General features: G+C 44.2%; 1 protein-coding gene across 1 annotated transcript in view; it reads left to right on the forward strand.

The window, feature by feature from the left end:
• The window catches only part of frem1a (Fras1 related extracellular matrix 1a), a 59,028-nt gene that overhangs the window by 30,010 nt on the left and 6,629 nt on the right, over nucleotides 1–22,389 (forward strand). Inside the window, exons 17-25 of the mRNA XM_034106235.2 lie at nucleotides 1,913–2,116; nucleotides 4,674–4,859; nucleotides 5,245–5,441; nucleotides 5,516–5,726; nucleotides 10,815–10,959; nucleotides 11,548–11,689; nucleotides 15,658–15,853; nucleotides 19,225–19,489; nucleotides 20,804–21,221. Of these exons, the coding sequence (XP_033962126.1) occupies nucleotides 1,913–2,116; nucleotides 4,674–4,859; nucleotides 5,245–5,441; nucleotides 5,516–5,726; nucleotides 10,815–10,959; nucleotides 11,548–11,689; nucleotides 15,658–15,853; nucleotides 19,225–19,489; nucleotides 20,804–21,221 (1,964 nt within the window). The remainder of the gene's footprint in view (nucleotides 1–1,912; nucleotides 2,117–4,673; nucleotides 4,860–5,244; nucleotides 5,442–5,515; nucleotides 5,727–10,814; nucleotides 10,960–11,547; nucleotides 11,690–15,657; nucleotides 15,854–19,224; nucleotides 19,490–20,803; nucleotides 21,222–22,389) is intronic.

Here is a 22,389-nt window from a genome sequence, read left to right on the forward strand (position 1 = left end):
ACACCCCTACGAATCAATAGATTAAATATCGTGACTATAACACGAAATGCCGTGAGACTGGGTTGCATATTGTCACAGACCTTCTCAAGTGTTTCCTTTTTTTGTGTCTTGAATCCGCTGTGCAGCAGTGTGTCCATTTGATTCGTTATGTTTAATAAAAAAAAATTCTGAGGGACGTCAACATGCCGCTCTTGTCTTTTCCACTGTAAGCGACGGTGTATGAACGCCATTCGTCTGCCAATCTCGAACCTTGCGTTTTGAAGACTGATACATCCGTAATGGATGAACAAACTTTGCAGCCCAGTTTCCCAGCTTTGCAGTCTATCCACGGGTATCTTGTTTCCTCCGCCACATCTCCTCCGTCCATTCCTCTGGGAAAGGTGAGCTTGAGCTAGCTAGGGGAACGTTGCTAGCGCAGCTAACGTTAACGTTAGTGCTAGCATTATCTACGTCTTTAGGCGGCTCTTCTGATGATGTAGTACTACTAACAGCTTTTTTTTCTTCTCGTGAATTATATTCTTTTTAGAAAAGAAGTCAAGTAAAAAATGTTTGCCTGCCATTATAGAGCTGTTTCGTTTGCGTTCTTGAGGGAAAGAGCTGCTGAAAAATTGGCGGGTGGCGAGCTGGGGTCACGAGCGTGATGACGAATCAAACTTTTTTAAGGAAATCGCTTTTATTTGTTATTATAATTACTGTGAAATGTATTATGTTTTTGTCATTATTACAACAAATACACTTGCAACTGATAACACTGGCAATGATTTTATATTTATTAGACTATTCAAAAAAAATCATGCTTCAAAAAAGTCGGGGCTCCAAATAAGTGGAGGTACGGCAATCCCCCGCGTCCAACGACCACTACACCACTGGCCACTGAACTTACATTTAAATGTGTACTGCCTGGATTCAGCCATTTTCCGCCAAAGATTTTGGAAATTGGTCCGTGCGCAAAGCATTGTGGGGCTTTTAAGACCGCGGAGGATACACATGTGCATCCTCGAAAGGACTTGATGACGTAGCATCACGTAGAATCCTTGAAATAGTGGCTCTGAAGGGTCCTTCCTTGACATTGAGAAACACCTAGAGTGGTGCAGTGAGGCGTCCTAAAACCCGGAAGTAAGCTTCTTCCGGTTCCCTCGACAAAAAATCAATGCAATTTCTCTATAGGATTTTTGAAAATAGCTCGAAATAAGATCTGTGGTTGACACACATTTAAGAGACGGATCACGTTTTGTTCAGTCGGATAAACTCCACATGTCTACCCTACTTTTATAATGTTCAAATCGATAGATTTATGATTAGAAAATTCTTCTCACTCTATTCCGGTGTGAACGCGATCTACTAGATAGTTGCGGAACTAAAGATTTCCGGGGAACTAAGTTCCGGGAACTATTCCTGGGAAAAGTACTTAGTGTGAAATCCCCTATTGAGTACTTTTACTCCTAATACTTTTGAGTACATTTGATTAATCGTCCTTAAATACTTTTACTTAAGTACCATTCTCCATGCAGTACTTTTACTTGAAATTGAGTATTTTTACAGTAAGCTCATATGGAGGAGAACGTTTGCTGTTATATTATTTAACTATCTTTATAGGGTGAAGTCATTTTTGTGTTGTATTCTTGGTATAAAGTACACAGAGGAAACATCACTTTACAGTAAATGCTGAAATGTTTTTTAAACTGCTGGTGATTTTTCATTATGCTGAACAGGAGCGTATCTTTTTTTCGTTCTTCTTCAGTATCATTTCATTTTACTGTATTATTGAGGTCATTTTTAACATTCATAGCTGGACAATAATTTTTGAAAGAGCATGTGGAGACAAATACAGTAAATATAAATGTACATGTATAACCCCATACAGAACAATAGGTACTGTCTCTAAATGTTCTTGATGTGATCGTTGTTTCAGGACTGGAGATTGGACTCACTCCTCGGCATGACACCATCACCTTTGTTGTTTCTGACGGAGAAACAGAGACCTCTCATCCATGTTGCGCCGCAGAACCCCCCCCCATGACCAGAGACTTGCCTCAGCTGCGACCCAGTCTGCCTGTGTACGATCTCAAGGTCACCGTGTTTCCAGTCGACAGCCAAACACCTTCTCTGACAACAGGTGGGCCTTTTCCAGTGGTGGAAGATACTCAGGTTTTTTACCTCTACATTTGAAGTACTCTGTTAAGTAAAAGTCCTGCATTCAACATCAAACTTAAGTAAAGTACAAAAGTATCGGCTTAAAGTACTCCTTATGTGTAACTGCTGATTTCAGAATCGTATATATATATAGAGTCACTGGGTTACTATTGTGATCATTGCTGTGTTCCTATCGCAGCTATTAAATGTCAAGCAAATTGGATTTACTTTATATACTGCTGCTGGATATCTTAACCTATCATTATATGTCAATGTTCATTTAACAAATTATTTAAAATATGTATAAGCTAATGATCTTAAAGTTGTCAAATTATAGTAGTGGAGTACAAAGTGCAATATTAGCTTGTAAAATGTAGTATAGTGGAAGTATAAAGTAGCAAAAACTGAGAATACCTAGGTAATGCCAAAGTACCTCGAAATTGTATTTAAGTACTGTACTTGAGTAAATGTACTTTGTGACTATCCACCACTGGCTATTTCTAACTCAGTGAAATGGGTAAATATGTTATTAAGCAAGTTGTTTTGAAAAAACAATACCATGAATATTTGTTAACAGCTGTTTATTTCATTGAACAAATATTTGGTGTGACATACTGTATGTGAACCGACTACAGCAAAATGTCTAAAAGTCAGCCGTTTCAGTGGCGAGCCATCATGTTAATAATGTAGGCGAGCCATCATGTTAATCATGTAGGCGAGCCATCATGTTAATCATGTAGGCGAGCCATCATGTTAATCATGTAGGCGAGCCATCATGTTAATCATGTAGGCGAGCCATCATGTTAATAATGTAAGCGAGCCATCATGTTAATCATGTAGGCGAGCCATCATGTTAATAATGTAAGCGAGCCATCATGTTAATAATGTAGGCGAGCCATCATGTTAATAATGTTGGCGAGCCATCATGTTAATCATGTTGGCGAGCCATCATGTTAATAATGTAGGCGAGCCATCATGTTAATAATGTAGGCGAGCCATCATGTTAATAATGTAGGCGAGCCATCATGTTAATCATGTTGGCGAGCCATCATGTTAATCATGTTGGCGAGCCATCATGTTAATAATGTAGGCGAGCCATCATGTTAATAATGTAGGCGAGCCATCATGTTAATCATGTTGGCGAGCCATCATGTTAATCATGTAGGCGAGCCATCATGTTAATCATGTTGGCGAGCCATCATGTTAATCATGTAGGCGAGCCATCATGTTAATCATGTAGGCGAGCCATCATGTTAATCATGTAGGCGAGCCATCATGTTAATCATGTAGGCGAGCCATCATGTTAATCATGTAGGCGAGCCATCATGTTAATCATGTAGGCGAGCCATCATGTTAATCATGTAGGCGAGCCATCATGTTAATCATGTAGGCGAGCCATCATGTTAATAATGTAGGCGAGCCATCATGTTAATCATGTTGGCGAGCCATCATGTTAATCATGTTGGCGAGCCATCATGTTAATAATGTAGGCGAGCCATCATGTTAATAATGTAGGCGAGCCATCATGTTAATCATGTTGGCGAGCCATCATGTTAATCATGTAGGCGAGCCATCATGTTAATCATGTTGGCGAGCCATCATGTTAATCATGTAGGCGAGCCATCATGTTAATAATGTAGGCGAGCCATCATGTTAATCATGTTGGCGAGCCATCATGTTAATCATGTAGGCGAGCCATCATGTTAATCATGTAGGCGAGCCATCATGTTAATCATGTAGGCGAGCCATCATGTTAATCATGTAGGCGAGCCATCATGTTAATCATGTTGGCGAGCCATCATGTTAATAATGTAGGCGAGCCATCATGTTAATCATGTAGGCGAGCCATCATGTTAATCATGTAGGCGAGCCATCATGTTAATCATGTAGGCGAGCCATCATGTTAATAATGTAGGCGAGCCATCATGTTAATCATGTAGGCGAGCCATCATGTTAACAGTGGATAAAATGACTAGCTTGTAAAGGGGGACAAGCAGTTTTGATTCCTCTTTTAGCTCCATGTTTTGGTAACAAATCCCAATATTCCTCAAACATGGGCAAGGGCCAAAACAGAGCTTAAATATATTTGAATATTAGACTTCAATTCAGCAGTCAAATCTTTGTTCACATGTTAATCGGCCTAGTTTAGTCATTTTAATTGCATTAAACCAAATTGAAACACACACACAAAATATAATTTTAGACCACAATTTTAAGGCACAATTCACTATTGTAAAGCAGGAATTACTTGGCCTTAAATGCATTGATAGAAACATTATTTAAAGCTTAAAATAATTGTAGTTGGCCTACCACCAATACACAAGTATTATGCTTACAATTATGGCCAATCATTTAATGCAGACTCCAGGCAGTGTGCTGGGATACAATCTATTACAGCACATCAGCTCCATACACAGAGCCAAGTATGCTGACTTTACAATGAAGGCAGCCAGAATTCGTCGTCATAATGCTAATGTGGCCCCCGATGAAATAGATTTGGAAACCCCTGGTTTAGCATGATTTGTCCTTTTTGTTTACAGGAGACATCTTTTCTGTAGATGAGGGGGGGTCTTCCCCTATCACTGCTTCTCATCTGAAGGCCTCTGACGTGGACACTGTTCTGGACCAACTGGTGCTCAGTCTGATTTCCCCCCCCCAGTTTGGCTACATTGAAAATGTCCTGCCTAGTCCTGGCTTTGAGAAAAGCAACACAGGCATAAGCATAGGTATGCATTATCATACAGTCAATGATCCTCAAATGGGTGAAACACATTGAGTATCACATGTTTTTCACACACATCCAGCACGCTGCTATGGACAGTTATTTGCACTACAGAACTACTGAACTTATTGTATATTTGTGCTATTGTCATATATTCATCCAATTAGAAGTCTACTTGACTTACACCCATATCCGTTCCAATTTAGTGTGTTGACTGCTATTTTTATATATTTACTGTTGTGCCTTCTTTTTCAATTGTATACCTCTTAATGTGTGTATATGTATATATCTGTATATATATATATATATATATATATATATATATATGAGAGAGAAGTTGACTCTGACTTGACTTTTTTCTGACTAAGTTCTAACTTCCTTCTCCCCAGCTTCCTTTTCCTACCAAGATATCCTGGACGGCCATATTAACTACGTCCAGTCCAGGCATCAGAGGATGGAGCCCACAGCCGACCAGTTCCTGCTCTGTATATCAGACGGAAAACACAGCTCTGCCCACGTCCCCTTCTACATCATCATCAACCCCACCAACGATGAGATCCCACAGTTTGTGGCTCGGAACATCACAGTAAGTTACAGAAGACAAAGCCCATCTGTTCTCAGCATGTGGTCCAGTGTTTGATTATGTCCTTCTCTGTTGAGGTACGAGAAGGAGAAATGAAGCAGTTGGACGTGTCAGTTCTACATGCGTTGGATCTGGACGTTCCTCAGGACATTCTGCTCTTCAGTGTGGTCAAACCCCCCCACCACGGCAGCATCATCACCCTCAGCAGTGAGAGGAAGATCTACAAGAGACAAGAGGCCGCTCATCAGTCCCCGGTGGTCGACTTCTCAATGACAGATCTCTCTAATGGTACTTTTCACATGTCAATTCTATTGCCTAGTCTCACCCATAAGACTCAAATTAACATTGACATTAAAATGCTATGAGTTACAAATTGTTTCAGTTTAAATGTGGTCTAGGTTTAAGCTACATTTAGTAAATGTTGTAATTTTTGGAAACGTTCTGTAACTTTGCATTTCTTTTACAGCTTTAGTTACTAGTTACTTTTAACTTAGGTTATAAATACAAATCGACACACATTACTATATATTATTATAGGTAAAGCAATACAGGATAAAATGGGGTTTATTGGAAATAATTCAAATAAGGCCCACTTTTACCAAGTGCAACATTACAGTGATGAACACATTTTTATTTTCCATCCAACCATCCATCCATCTTCTCCCGCTTATCCGTGGTCGGGTCGCGGGGGTAGCAGTTCCAGCAGAGAGCCCCAAACTTTCTTTTCCCTGGCGACATCAACCAGCTCTGACTGGGGGTCCCAAGGCGCTCCCAGGCCAGCGAAGAGATATAATCCCTCCACCTGGTCCTCGGTCTACCCCTTGGTCTCTTCCCAGCTGGACGTGCCTGGAACACCTCCCTAGGGAGGCGCCCAGGTGGCATCCTAACTAGGTGCCCGAACCACCTCAACTGGCTCCTTTCGACCCGAAGGAGGAGCGGCTCAACTCCGAGTCCCTCCCTGATGACCGAACTTCTCACCTTATCCCTAAGGGAGACACCAGCCACCCGGCGGAGGAAACCCATCTCGGACGCTTGTATCCGCGATCTCGTTCTTTCGGTCATGACCCATCCTTCATGACCATAGGTGAGGGTAGGAACGAAAATGGCCCGGTAGACAGAGAGCTTTGCCTTCTGGCTCAGCTCCCTTTTCGTCACAGCGGTGCGGTAAAGCGACTGCAGTACCGCGACTGCAGTACCGCTCCCGCTGCTCCGATTCTCCGGCCCATCTCACGCTCCATTGTTCCCTCACTCGAGAACAAGACCCCGAGATACTTGAACTCCTTCACTTGGGGTAAGGACTCATTCCCTACTTGGGGTGGACAGTCCATCGGTTTCCTGCTGGGAACCATGGCCTCAGATTTGGAGGTGCTGATCCTCATCCCAGCCGCTTCACACTCGGTAAAGTGTGATCCTGCTGAGCCATTGTTCCACGACCAGGACGGAATCCGCATTGTTCCTCCTCAATCTGAGGTTCGACAATCGGCCTGACCCTCCTTTCGAGTACCTTGGAGTAAACTTTCCCGGGGAGGCTGAGTAGTGTGATGCGTCTGTAATTGGCACACACCCTCTGATCCCCCTTTTTAAAAAGGGGAACCACCACCCCGGTCTGCCACTCCTTCGGTACTGTTTCCGACTTCCACGCAACGTTGATGAGACGTGTCAACCATGACAGTCCCTCAACACCCAGAGCCTTCAGCATTTCCGGGCGGATCTCATCCACCCCCGGGGCTTTGCCACTGTGGAGTTGTTTGACGACCTCAGTGACCTCCCCCCGGGAGATTGGTGTTGATCCCCCGTCATACTCCAGCTCTGCCTCTAACATAGAGGGCGGAGTTGTCGGGTTCAGGAGTTCCTCAAAGTGTTCCTTCCAACGCCCCAACACTCCATCAGTTGAGGTCAACAACGTCCCATCCTTACTGTACACAGCTTGGATGGTTCCCTGCTTCCCCCTCCTGAGGTGTCGGACAGTTTTCCAGAACAACTTTGGTGCCGCCCGAAAGTCCTTCTCCATGTCTTCTCCGAACTTCTCCCACACCCGCTGCTTTGCCTCGGCCACGGATGAGGCTGCTGCCCTTCGGGCCTGTCGGTACCTTGCAACTTCCTCGGGAGCCCCCCGGGATAACAAATCCCTGAAGGCCTCCTTCTTCAGTCGGACGGCTTCCCTGACCACCGGTGTCCACCAGGAGGTTCGAGGGTTACCGCCCCTTGAGGCACCTAGGACCTTGAGACCACAGCTCCCCGCCGCGGCTTCGGCAATAGAGGCTTTGAACACCGACCACTCTGGTTCAATGTCCCCAACCTCCACAGGAATGCCCGAAAAGCTCCACCGGAGGTGTGAGTTGAAGGCCTCCTGAACTTGGGCCTCCTCCAGACGTTCCCAGTTCACCCGAACTACACGTTTGGGCTTACCAGGTCTATCCAGAGGCTTCCCCCGCCACTCGACCCAACTCACCACCAGATGGTGATCAGTTGACAACTCCGCCCCTCTCTTTACCCGAGTGTCCAAAACATACGGCCTCAGGTCCGATGATACGATAACGAATCGATCATGGACCTTCTGCCTAGGGTGCTCTGGTACCACGTACACTTATGAGCATCCTTATGTTCGAACATGGTGTTTGTTATGGCCAATCCATGACTAGCACAGAAGTCCAGGAACAAACCACCACTCCGGTTCAGATCAGGGGGGCCGTTCCTCCCAATCACGCCCCTCCAAGTGTCTCCATCATTGCCCACATGTGCGTTGAAGTCTCCCAGCAAGACTAAGGAGTCCCCTTCAGGAGCCCCATACAGGACTCTTTCCAGGGTCTCCAAGAAGGCCGAATACTCTGAACTGCTGTTGGGTGCATAAGCACACACAACAGTCAGAGTTTTCCCCCCCATAACCCGCAGGCGTAGGGAGGCGACCCTCTCGTCCACTGGGGTAAACTCCAACAACGAAGCACCTAACCGGGGACTTGTGAGTATCCCCACACCCGCCCGGCGCCTCACACCTTGAGCAACTCCGGAGAAGAATAGAGTCCAACCCCTATCCAGAAGTAAGGTTCCAGAGCCGACGCTGTGCGTAGAGGTGAGCCCAACCAGATCCAACTGGTACCGCTCCACCTCCCGCACAAGCTCCGGCTCCTTCCCCCCCAGAGAGGTGACGTTCCACGTCCCCAAAGCCAGCTTCTGCCGCCCGGGTCTGGTCCGTCGAGACCCTCCGCTTTCACTGCCACCCGTCTGGCAGCGCACCCGACCCCATCTATGTTTCCCGTAGGTGGTGGGCCCGCGGGACGGAGAAGCGGAGGTGTTGCCCACGTTGCCTTTTCGGGCTGGGCCCGGCCGGGCTCCGTGGCAAGCCCGGCCACCAGACGCTCGCCGACGAGTCCTCCTTCTGGGCCTGGCTCCAGAAGGGGACCCCGGGCTTCCTCCGGGCCGGGTATCCTCACTTCCTGTGTCGTCTTTCATGAGGTCTTTTGAACCAATCTTAGTCTGGCCCCTTGCCTGAGACCAATTTGCCATGGGAGACCCTACCAGGAACACAAGGTTCCAGACAACACAGCCCCCAGGTTCATCAGGGCACACAAACCTCTCTACCACGGTAAGGTGCTGGTTCTTCAGAGAGGCATTTTTATTTTATTTAGCCTCATTTTATTTAGCCTAACACAGAGGCAACACTAAAATACAACATCGTAAAAAAGTAGTCATTGAAATCCATATACAGTAGTCAGATATAGCAGGTGCAAACACCCACAGACGATTTCTCCAGCTTTTTTAAAATGAGTTTAAAATCCGTGATGGGTATCAAACTGGTCAGCTTAAGTTCCTGCTGAAGTGTGTTCCAGGTGGAGGGGGCAGAGTATGATATGGCTTTTTTCCCAAGCACCGTGTGCGTACTGAGGGGACGGACAGTGATGTCATTTTGAAATGGTAGTCTATAGCTGTACTGGTTGTGTGATATGTAAGTGGATATGTAGAGGGGCAGCAATCCAAGCATAGTGGTATAGATGAGTTTGTACCAGTGCAGTGATCTGCGCATTGATAATGATGTCCAGTTGACTAAAGAGTACAGCGTGCAGTGGTGTGTGAGGGGTTTACAGTTGGCTATGAACCTCAGAGCGCCATGGTAGACAGCGTCCAGCAGATGAAGGGAGTGAGCTGAGGCGTTCATGTACACAACATCCCTGTAGTCCAAGAGCGGCAAAAATGTGGCAGCTACAAGCCGTTTCCTCGCACTTGTGGAGAAGCAGGCCTTATTTGTAAAAAAGAATCCCAGTTTGAATGCATCAATAACTATAATACAATGAATACAAATAATAAGAAAATATCTGCTGCTTAGAAAAGCCACTTTGCATAACGCATACTTTTACTTTTGGTACTTGAAGTATTTTTCTATGCTAATACATTTTTACTTGAGTACAATTTTGAATACACAACCTTTACTCGTAACTGAGTATTTTTACACTGCAGTATTGATACTTTTACTTCAGTGAATATTCTGTGTTGCTTCTTCCACCTCTGACTTTGGGTTACAAATTGTTTCAGTGTAGTTGTGGTCTCGGTTTAAGTAATAAATACTAATGCTGAATACTTGTCTTGTGGGAAAAGAAAGCATTTTAGTTCCTAATGGAAACCTCAGCTCTCAGACATTTAAGGGACAACATTTTTCTGACTTACATGTAGTGCCATTTATCACTCTAGTTTGTTGTGGTGTGAGTTTCCAAGTGTTGGGATAGTGTCCATAGCTATGCCTGCCTTATTTTAAATATAATTGAACTAGGCAGTACTTGTCTTGTGATGTGTGCCAAACAATACATTTTTCCAAAAATCATAACCCAGCTATTCACGAAAATGCACTGACCTTGTAGTGAGCAGTTTCATTTAGGAACTACTGTATTACTACTTAGCGTACATGTACACATGGATCGCTTGGGACAGCATATATTGAAAACATTAAAGGGCTCTTTGGCTTTGCTGTCATGTTAGCTCATGCGGCTCTGGAGGGCTACGAACTAGGATCAGAGATTTTGGAAAAATAAAACAAAACCTTCTTTTTTTATAAGCCTTGTGCAGCTTAAAGATGAGGGCAACATAATAAGTTGTGATGAATAACAATTTATACAAGTTCCTGGAATCTGGTGTCACCACCAAGATAATAGATGTGCCTTTGATTAGTTTTTTATTACATCAACCATTCTCCACTTATTTATGATTCATAGCATGCTATAATGGCAGGAAATAAATCAGAGTCAACATTTCTTCACACAGAGGGGACATTCACATACAATTAATTAAATTAAACAAAGCTTGTCGGATAATACTATAATTTAACTCTAAATATACTATAGCATATTTCTAAAAGACAAATACATCTGTTGTATCATTTGCATGCAGGTATGGATTTGATGTACATGCACGACGACTCAGAGAACATGGAGGACAGTTTCACCCTCCAGCTGACGGATGGCAGGCACCAGCTCCAGAGACGAGTGGTGGTGATGGTGCTGCCGCTCAACGATGAGGAGCCTCACGTCGTCCGGTCAGAATCATTTCACTTTCTGTTTATTAATCACCAATATTAACCGGTGGTGCACATTTACTAAGTAAATATACTCTATACTAAACTTAAGTACATTTGATATGATCTGTACTTTACTTGATTATTTCCCTTTTATGCTACTTGATAGCCAGCTACAATTTGTAGGCAAATATTGTACTTTAATATGACATCATTAGTTACTTTGCCCGTTTATATTATTTATTAACAATATAAATCAACTGATGAATTATGATGTACTATTAGGGATTAGGTTGCCTATAGAAGAATAATAAGTCACAAAACTAGCTCCATATTTATTAGCTGCGGGAAAAAACCCACATTTTTGCATTACTAATTATAATCCAGTGACATAATAAACATTATTAAGAAAAGGGCCAATTTGCATAATAGTACTTTTACTTTTAGCACTTTAACTATACTTTGGTTCTAATACTTTTGCACTCATATATTTTACTTGTAACAGGATATTTCTACATTGTATTACAAATACTTTGACTTAAGTAAGAATCTGAGTCCTTCTTCCTGCACTGATATTAACTGAAAATCATCCCATCATGTGTCCTTCAGGAACAACGGCCTGGAGGTTGAGCCAGGAGAGAGCCGGCTCATCTCCAGTGTCACTCTGTTATCTCAGGACGAGGACACGCCTCCTTCTGAGGTCCTGTACATGCTGGAGAGTGTTCCCACCCAGGGACTGCTTCAGCTGAAGGTTGGTGCATTGCTGTCCAACTGAAGTCATGGTGTTACGTTCCCTGGTAGATCTAGGGGTACCAAGGGAAGTAGCACAAAAGATAGCTGGACGAGAGAAAAAGGAGAGGAAACTCAATGCTGAAGGAGTGAGGTTTTAATAAGAACATAAGTGAGGCGGCTCACCAGCCAAATTACAAAACAAGCTTACAATAGCCAGCACACAACTAGGCTGGGTCTCACACAGGCTGCACACATGCAGCCAGACGAGACGGATGCAGAACTTAACTGCCACTCACCACTCTGTCGCATCGCAACCGGGTGCCGGTCTTTTGGCTTTTCCAGAGCAGCTGCCACCTGCTCCTTCCGAGCTACACACTCTGCCTCTAGATGACCAGGATCAAGACAAAATAAACACAATTTCTTTTTCTTGGGTCCTGGAAGAGAAGCAGAATGAGCATGTGTGGCACGCCTGTTACGAGCTTTCCGGAAACCAAAACGATGAGGAGAATCGCTCTGAGCCAAAACACCACTGTGTGATAGCTCAAGCCCTTCCTCATCCGCCATAGTGGTGGCCTGCTTCCTCTTCCAAGCTGCTATCATGTGACCTGGGTCAAGACAAAAAAAACAAGCTCTGTCTATCCTGGGACCTAACAATGGAACACTGGCACAGGGAACATCATTATCAGGAGCTCTCCGATAAGTGTCCCACTGAGGAGGGTCCCGCTGAGGAGGGCCCCGCTGGAAAAAAACTCTCCTGTGTATCAGCGCACTCTCGTCTGCCAGAGTGGCAGCCTGCTGAAGGGTAGTCACTCTCTGCTCATTCAGGTAGACTACCGTACGCTCCGGTACACAGTTTTTAAACTCCTCTACCAGCATCAGCTCATATACTGAAGCGATGTCATCCGCTTTACACGCTCTACACCACCTGTCAAAGAGGACTTTCTTCTCCCTCGCGAAGTCCACGTATGTTTGGCCAGCAGCTTTCTTCATGCCGCGAAAACGCTGCCTGTAGGCCTCAGGCACAAGCTCATATGCCCTGAGAATAGCACCTTTCACCTTGTCATGCTCCAAACTATCCTCGACAGAAAGAGAAGAGCAAGCCGCTTGAGCCTTGCCGACTAGCTTGCACTGTACAAGTATGGCCCACACGTCTTCTGGCCAGCGCAGGGCAGCAGCAATGCGCTCAAATGCACCAAAGAACATCTCCACTTCCGACTCAAGAAAGACAGGGACTAGCTGAATGTTGCTACCAGCATCAAAAGCAGCAGCAGAACCTGAAGGTGTAACGGCAGAATCACCCACCACAGCTGCTTGGAGCTCTAGCTGACGCATCCGGACAGCAGTGTCTGCCTCCAGCTTCCTGATCTCCAGCTCCTGCTTCCTGATCTCCAGCTCCTGCTTCCTGCTCTCCAGCTCCTGCTTCCTGCTCTCCAGCTCCTGCTTCCTGCTCTCCAGCTCCTGCTTCCTGCTCTCCAGCTCCTGCTTCCTGCTCTCCAGCTCCTGCTTCCTGCTCTCCAGCTCCTGCTTCCTGCTCTCCAGCTGGAGACGAGCCATACGTACTTTTACCCTGGCATCTACTTTAGACCCCATAGCAACGGCTACTTACAAATATTATTATTTATTTACAAACTTCCCCAGATCCTGCCTACCAAACTTTACCTAACTATCTTCTGGAGCGTGCCGGGCTCGAGGCGACTTTAAAGGCAAACATCAGCGGCCGAAACCCTGAATCGCCTGCCCCCAACAGGGAATGAATCCCCACCCAGGATTACCCCGAAAATAAAAAAGGCAAAATAAAAAATGAGTGCCTGAAGGAAGGACTGATTCAGTCCAGCTAGACACTCCCCTGTCTAAACTGAGGAAGCTGTTCAACAGGAAGACACTTCACAGCCAATCCTACACCTATATACACTACTGCTCACCACCACACACAATATCAACACTAACCAACAACCACATACTCACTCTTTGTCTCAAAAATCCCGGACGAGCCCCCATGTTACGTTCCCTGGTAGATCTAGGGGTACCAAGGGAAGTAGCGACACAAAAGATAGCTGGACGAGAGAAAAAGGAGAGGAAACTCAATGCTGAAGGAGTGAGGTTTTAATAATAACATAAGTGAGGCGGCTCACCAGCCAAATTACAACACAAGTTTACAATAGACAGCACACAACTAGGCTGGGTCTCACACAGAGACACGCTGCACACATGCAGCCAGACGAGAAGGAGAGGAAGAAGGGGCCTCACTGCCGTCCTCCTCCAGTCCTATATGGAAGTCCTGATTGTCGATTAGGATCACCTGGGGAGAGGTTGCACCTGGGGACAATCAGAGGGAGAGAGGAAAACACACACACGACCACACACACACTACGGCACGTAACACATGGAAACACTGTAACATGTACATGTGTGCCCAGTAAAACCCTTGGTGCCATTGTTCCACATTGACACTTACTCTGAAGGATAACGCGTTAAATGTGAGAAAGAAATTGAATTTACACAAGCAAAATTAAAATTAAAATCTAAAGCAAAATTACAAATATATATTTTAGCTTTATTGGAAATGATCTTTTCCACCCACTGCAACCGACTATACTAGCTGGTGAGTATAGAGTAGCATCATTTGTTTAGGTTATAGTCAGAATTAGGGCTATCACAATATTAGAATTGCACAACTAACATTTTGTTGCAATGTTATTGTGATAACCAAACATGACCTATTGAGTGTAAGAAGCTGGAGAAAGAGTATGAAGCAATAACTAGTGACATTTTAGAAGCACTGGATTATTTATGATATTATCACGTGTATAATTGTATCATAAATCGGTAAAAATCTGCTAAAGAGCTAAAGAAATGAAAAAAAACCGTTTAACATTATTATTATGTTTTTTATTATTTGTATAACATTATTTATCTCTATTCAATATAAATATAAGACACAACAACTTTTTAGCTTAAAGGTGGGGTAGGTAAGTTTCAGAAACTGGCTCGAGATACACTTTTTGTTATATTCCATGGAATGCTCTGAACATCCCGATAGCAATGAATATCTTAAAAAAATCCATAAAAAAATGTCATCTGTGGAAGCCATAGTACTGTAAAAAGCACGACCAATAATTTTAGCCGGCCCGGCTAAAATAACTGGATGGCCTACCTGCCTGTCAGCCTTCCATCGGGGCACAAACTTATCTCGTGCCCTCACTGGTTATGTGCGAGTTCGTGTGTGTTGGAGGAGGGGCTCTGTGAGGAAGTGGCAGATTTTCTCCGGTTGTGGATTTTCAAATTCTAGCGATCTCGAGCTGGTTTCTCAAACTTACCTACCCCACCTTTAATGGGTACTTTTACTTTTGATACTCTGTCAGAGATGGGCAACTGGTGGGGGCCACATCATTTATGTACTGGCCACCAGGGGGCCGCAGATTCACTTGGAACACACACACACACACACACACACACACACACACACAAATTCCATGAATATTAAACTTGTTTCGCCAAATTCAGATGATAAATACAACTTTGAAGCTTGTAACGGCATAATTAAAAGCGGTAACTTAACGTCACAGCAGGCATAACAACAGCCGGTGTTTCTTGTGAGTGTTTCCTGGGAAACAAACACAATACACACAACCGCGTCACAGATTATTTCGCTGCCGAATAGCAGCCAAATACCGCAACATTTATTAATTACGTTGTTTATAAATTAATCAGAGGGCCGCAAAAAGAGAATGCGCCCCCTGGGCCGCCATTTGCCCATCCCTGCTCTAAGTACATTGTTAAGTATGTTACTTGTAGTGGAATATGTTTGGTCTGTATTGGTATTTTTAAATTTTTGTTCAGTTGGACACAGAATGTTTGTACAGGGAATTATCTACTTCAGACTTCTAAGTTATGTTTGTGTCATAGTTTCCCAAGAGAGGTTTCAGTATTTATTACTAGACAATGCTGCTCTGTAGTGACCCTGGGAGGTGTTTGCTCCTGCCTCAGGAAGGTGAGGACTGGGAGACCCTGACGGCGGTGAGGAACTGCAGCCAGGAGATGGTGGACATGAACCTCCTGCGCTACGTGCACACCGGCCTGCACGGCGCTCACACACAGGACTTCTTTGTCTTCTACTTGTTGGATGGGAAGAATCAATCACCCCTGCAACACTTCCACATCTCTGTCAAAGATCTGGAGAAAGGTACAGGAATCCACCCTTACATTCTTCATTAGACATACCTTGCGGTCAAACTATCAACTATCAATAATCTGTTCCTAACCACTTTTCCTTCACCTCTGTGAGGAACGTCACGGGGTTAAGGTAGGATGATAGGGGAATTCATCTGCACTTAGGAAAAGAGACTGCGGTGCTGTGAGAATCCAACTGCACTGACACTATCTGACGTAGGCTATTTATGATGCGCCGCGGCCAGAGGATGTTATTAATGTGCGTCTGCTGTGGGGAAACTACAGTTTTACATTTTTAAATAAATGCAAATGTATGCAATATATGTATTACTTGTTAGGCTTTGACATCTATCACTGTGTGTATCACCATTCAAACACATTTAAAAAAGTTGAACAAACCCCACACAGCTCAGTAAAGACTGAAATGTTGACTTTATTTGATCATTTCAGTAAAAAAGTAACGCTCTATTTTACCTTTTGATTATCATAGTGTTGAACATTCAAAACACAGCACTTTGGCAAGTTACGGTGCTTATTAAGCACCGTAACTTTCATGAGATGCGTTTCTCTGTTGTTTCCGTGAACGGCCAAATGTTCTGTTACGGTAAAAGTTGCTGCAAGTATTGTGGGGCAGCATTTTATTCGTTCCTTTCGTAAAGGAGAGTTCAGTGTTTCCTAAGCGAAAGGAAAGGCGTCTCCTTTAGAATATCCTATCGTCTAGAGCAGGGGTCGGCAACCCCTGGCACAGAAGGGCCTGGCTCATTTCGTGGCATCTGCAGGCAGTGGCAAATACTCCCGTCATATGCCACAGATGCCACTACTCTGTGGTATCTGTGGCAAGTACTCCCGGCATTTGCCACAGATGCCACAACTTGCCGAGGCATCTGCCGCTGCTCAACGGGAGTTGCCACAAGATGCCAGAGTAAGAGAAGGTTTACTGTAGCTGCCACTCGCCTTCCGTGGCAAACGCTGCTATTTAAACCCGTATTTATCGTGTAAAATGTCGCTGTTTAGGCATGACTTTATCGGACTGATCTTTCTAACTTTCAATATATTTAAAAAGAGATCTCTCTCTCATCTGCGTGCGGGGGCGGGGCCTCACAGACATGCTGCTGCGCTGTGCACACAGTTCTGCCTGTAATGAATATTAGGATACATTTTGTGAGGAAACTTTTCCACCAATAATTCCAATATGTATTCCAAAATGTATTCACTTCAGGTTTACGAAAGTAACTGTATTCGGATTAGTTGTTTTTCAAATGTAACGCGAGCTGAATACAGTTAGGCTACTTGGTATTTGTATTCTGATTACGTAACGCCGTTACATGTATTCCGTTACAACCCAACCCTGTGTACAGATCATCAGTCCTGTGTGCAGATCAGTTCGATAAAGTCATGCCAAAACAGCGACATTTTAAACGTTAAATAGTTTAAATAGCAGCATTTGCCACGGAAGGCGAGTGGCAGCTACAGTAAACCTTCTCTTACTCTGGCATCTTGTGGAAACTCCCGTTGAGCGGCGGCAGATGCCTCGGCAAGTTGTGGCATGCGTTGCCGCTTCAACGCTTCAGCCCATTCACTTTGAATGGGGTGACGTCACGCCTCGCCGAACTGCATTGTGGGAGCAAAGCGTAGCTTTTCTCGCGGTGCTCGCTGCAAAAGTAGAAAAATGTTATACTTTTGACGCTTCGACGGAAGAGTCAGCCAATCGAATCATATGCCAGTACAAGCTCTAGCCAATCAAACCGCTGCTTGTGTGTCCGGGGTGGGAGATTCATGTGATTGGTTGTTGGTCTAGCTTCAGACACGCCCACCGGCAAGCGACAACGCACGCTGCCGTGTGTAGGGGCCGTAACTCCAGGTGACTTTCTGCCGCTTTCCTCCGTGGTGCTGATCGTCTCACCACAGAGGAAAGCACTTCACAAACTGCAGTACCCATACGGAGCTGTACAAATGCCGCAGTTTTTGCGTGGCTGTGTCTTTAGGTGAAAGCCCAGAGGCGATCTGCTCATCTCTCATCGAAATAATATGCTACAAAGGGGCGGACTGGCCATGTGTGAGTTTAACTTTCATGTCGGCTCCCAGACCGTAGTGGAGGAGGGCAGAAGCAACAAGCTTCAGGTTCAAAAACCCACTTTAGCTTAAATGACTGGAGAGAGGCGAGCTCTTCTTGGGAGGCCGTTGCATTTATTTAGCTGTTCTTCTGTTTCACAAAATACATCACAGACCTCGGTTTTTCTGCTGCCTCGTTTCACTTCCAGAAACATACACACGTTCACTCACTGTCGCTCTACCATCCACAAACACACATGCACAAGCCACACCCCTCTCTCTCTCTCTTATGCCCTTTTCACACCAACGTGTTTTCAGCTCCGGCTCGGAGCTGGAGCCTGAAAAGTACCGGTTTTTCCTGTTCACACCGCAGAGGCGCCGCCTCTTAGTTCCGGAATCCGGTTCACTTCCAGCTCCAAAAAATTGTCGGTCTAGAGGCAAGAGCTTCGGAGCTAAGAGGCGGCATCGCTTACGTCTCTCTTACGTTGAGGCGGGGGCAGGGGCATGTGATGTTTGTAAAGTTCCAAGTAAAGTCGTCCCTTGTAAAGTCGTCTGATGCCTTCCATTTCGTTTCGTAAGAGGATAACCAAAGCGAACAGCGCTTCAATACAATCGGCCATTGTTGTTGTTGTTGATGTGAGGGATTTCCGCGCGGTTTGGATTTTATGAAGCAGACACGTAAACGTTGACGTCATGACGCAGCAGCGGCAGCTCTGGGCGGTGTGAACAGAGCGGGAGCAGAAATGGAGCGGAAACCGGAGCTGAACCAAAAAAGCTCCCGCTTGGAGCTAGAAAGGGAAAAGCGCTGGTGTGAAAGTCGCATTAAAGGGACAGCGATCTCATCTCACTCTGCATGACCCTAATATCATAACATGTGTGCTCTGGAGAATCACAGAACGGACAATCGTCCTTATTATTATGCCGTTTAAACCAATTATTTAAATGTGTTTGTTAAATTCGGTATCATGTAAGTTGCGCTGACAGGTCCACACACTGCTTCCCCGCAGCGAGGCTCCCCGACGAGCGTCAAGCTCCTCAACCGCCCCCCCCCCCCCCTTGATAATTCTCGATCGTTGGCACGCTGATAACACTTTTTTTTTTAAATGGCACTTCATATCAAAAAGGTTGCCGACCCCTGGTCTAGAGAATCCGAACAGCTATTATCATGGCAGACACTCCGTTAGGAACCCTGCTATGCTAAATTGACAATTCGACTGCAACCATAGCTTCAAACTGCCAGGCCACATCATGTTTCCATGTCCTCTGCCAAGTTGTCAATTAAAACTGATGGGGTTCCAGTCGTAACATTATAAAACTCCACCTTCATTTCAGGAAATATTGCCATGTTTGTGAAGCCTTTGAATGTGAGCCGTGGCGATCGAGTGGTTCTCACCACAGACGTGCTGTTAGCCACAGACGGCACAGAGAAGCCAGAGGAGCTTCTGTTCATCATCACCCACCCTCCTGCTCACGGACACATGGAGTACATCAAACATCCGGGACTGGCCATCTCCACCTTCAGCCAGATGGATGTAGCAGCCAACCTTGTGGCTTACGTGCATGACAACCGAGCAACCACCCCCAGAGAGAGCTTTCAGTGAGTCGAAAAGACATACAAGATTATGAACTCACAATATTGTTCCCTCATTTAACATAGATTTGATGTTATTTGGGCTTGAGAATTCCCATTTATGATTCATAATTGGATGGATTGGTGGATAGTAATAAAGTACATTTACTCAAGTACAGTAGTAGTTTTTAATTTACCTGTGTTTTCTCAGTTTATGCTGCTTTATACTTCTACCCCCTACATTTTGGAGGCCAATATTTTACTTTGTACTCCACTACATTTATTTGACAGCTTTTGTTACTAGTTACTTTTTAGATTTAGGTTGTTAGCTTATACAAAATATAAATACATTATTAAATAAACATTGACATATGGTTAGGATATTCAGCAGCAAATGTCATGTAAGTCAAATTAGCTCTACATATACCAGCTGTGATAGAAACACTTCAAAATCACAATAGTAACCCAGTGAATCAATCTATATACAATTCTGAAATGGCCATTATGAATAAAGACGGGTACTTTTACTTTTGGTACTTTAAGTATATTTTAATGTTGATACTTTTGTACTTTTACTTCAGTAAGATTTTAAATGCAGGAATTTTACTATTTTAATTTTAGCAGTAATGCTACTGTGCAGCAGTAGCACCAAGAAATATTCCACTTTGCACCACTGCTTGCATATAATACTTTATTTTCCAATACACTGTTTGACAGTGTCCCACAAGAAACCCTTAAAATAATCCTAAAAGTATGTAGAAGTTGGATTTATTACCAACTCCCAATAATTGGGAAGAGCCCCTGACAACACGTGTTAAAATAGAAAGTTGAGTAAAATGGAAATGGAAAGAGACATAACCATTTAATCCTAAGTAAATCAAGTAGTTTAACATAATTCTTCACTGAACATATCACCAGACAAGATCATCAGGGGCCCAATTTCAAAGCTTCCTTGTTAAAGAGTTGCTCCAGGTTCTAGGGACATTCCTGGAATGTTGGTCTTTTCTAAGAATTGAAGACTAAATCCTGGTAAAGATAAAAGTTATTCACAGAGCAGCTTAGCCTTTAGTAGAGCTCCTAAGATGAACAACTCAAACTGTCTTTTCATCTGCAGTAATCATGTAATCAATGCTGTGGATGGACATGTCATGTATACTTTCATGACAAAAATCTGAAATAAAAATAAAATAATATGCTAAATAATTAGCAGCACATTGATTCTAAGATTTGTTGAAGTATTGCACTAGCTATAAGACAGACATAACTGTTTAGTAAAGCTTTCCTGTGAGAACATTCCTTACTGTGATCACATTTAACGTCAGTCTGCGGTGTGTTTGGCAGGTTCGTTGTGAGTAACGGTAGAACCAGCCGGAATGGAATATTTGAGATGTTGGTGGAGATGGTGGATCGCATCCTGCCCTCTCTGTCCTCAAACAAAGGCCTCTCCGCTCCACAAGGCTCCTCCATGATCCTGGGTCCAGACTGCCTGATCCTGTCCGACCCCGACACTCCCCCGCACGCCCTGACCTTTGAACTGGTTCAGGCTCCACAGTACGGCAGGCTGCTTCTAGCTGGTTCCACGCTGACTGCAGGTTCAAACTTCACCCAGAGGGACATCCAGGAGCTGGAGGTGACCTATAGACACGACGGGGGGCCATCGCAGATCGACCGCTTCGCCTTCACTGCCTCTGACACCACCAGGCGGGGCTTCCTGCTGGGGGGGAGGCTACACACTGAACCTGTGTTCTTCACTATTCAGGTAATAATAATAATTTCAATTTCTATAGCGCCTTTCACGAAACCCAAGGACGCTTTACAATGGGAAGTAACAAAACAAAACAAAAAAGAGTAATAATAATCATACAGATACATAGGCTGAAGAAAACAAAACAGGAACAGGTTGCTGGGTACTGCATATTAGTTGAGGCCAAAGGCCTGAGTGAACAGATGGTGTTTTTTGAAGGTGTCCAGAGAGTCTGCATTCCTGATTGCAGAGGGGGATGGAACATGTACCCAGGTCATTTACTTAAGTATAAGTAGCGATACTACAGTGTAAGAATACTGACTTACAAGTAAAAGTCCTGCATTCCAAATCTAACTTAAAGTGGCCCTATCATGCTATATTTGAAAAATATATTGTAGGGCCATACATGTACAAAACATGTCTGTGAAGTTTTTTTTTCAAAATACCAAACAGATCACCCATTGTAGCCATGCCTCATACTTAGCCTGTTAGAGAAACGCCTCAGTTCGGATGGAATCTGTATCCGCTAGTTGTACACCCGTTTTTAAAAGATTTGGGGACTGAGGAAAAGAGAGAGGGTTTTATTTTCTGACGCTGCGTGAGTTCCCAACGCAAGGGAACACACAGGGACACATATTTACGTATAAAAGACATCACAAAATGCATTTTGCATGATAGGTCCCCTTTAAGCAAAAGTAAAACAAGTATTAGTATCAAAATATACATTTAAGTACCAAAAGTAAAAGTAATTCTTATGCAGAATGGTCCATTTAACCTGTTAAACCCGAAAGACCCCGGTTCCGGGGGTCTCCTGCAATATCTTGCAGAAAACAGTGTCTGATGACATGTTCATTTAATAAACTATGAATGTTTTATATCCATGTAACGGAAAGAAACTCATCTAACTGATCATTTTAATTTTTTTTAAAAACCCACAATGCTAATGCTGAGCCTCTGAATTGGCAACGAGTGAAAAATGCTAACAGATGACTGCACCGAAATTCACTCACAAAACCTTATTATTTATCTTTGCTGCACATCCAACCCATCGTTTCACATCGTGAGGGGACACAGAATTGATGGGTACCCTCATTATCACTCAATTATACGAACTCTCGGAGATAATAACAAGAACACACATCAAAACATATGGAGCTAGTTAGCTAAAGACGGCAAAATGGCT

Source organism: Pseudochaenichthys georgianus, chromosome 18, assembly GCF_902827115.2.
Source record: "Pseudochaenichthys georgianus chromosome 18, fPseGeo1.2, whole genome shotgun sequence".
NCBI lineage: Eukaryota > Metazoa > Chordata > Actinopteri > Perciformes > Channichthyidae > Pseudochaenichthys > Pseudochaenichthys georgianus.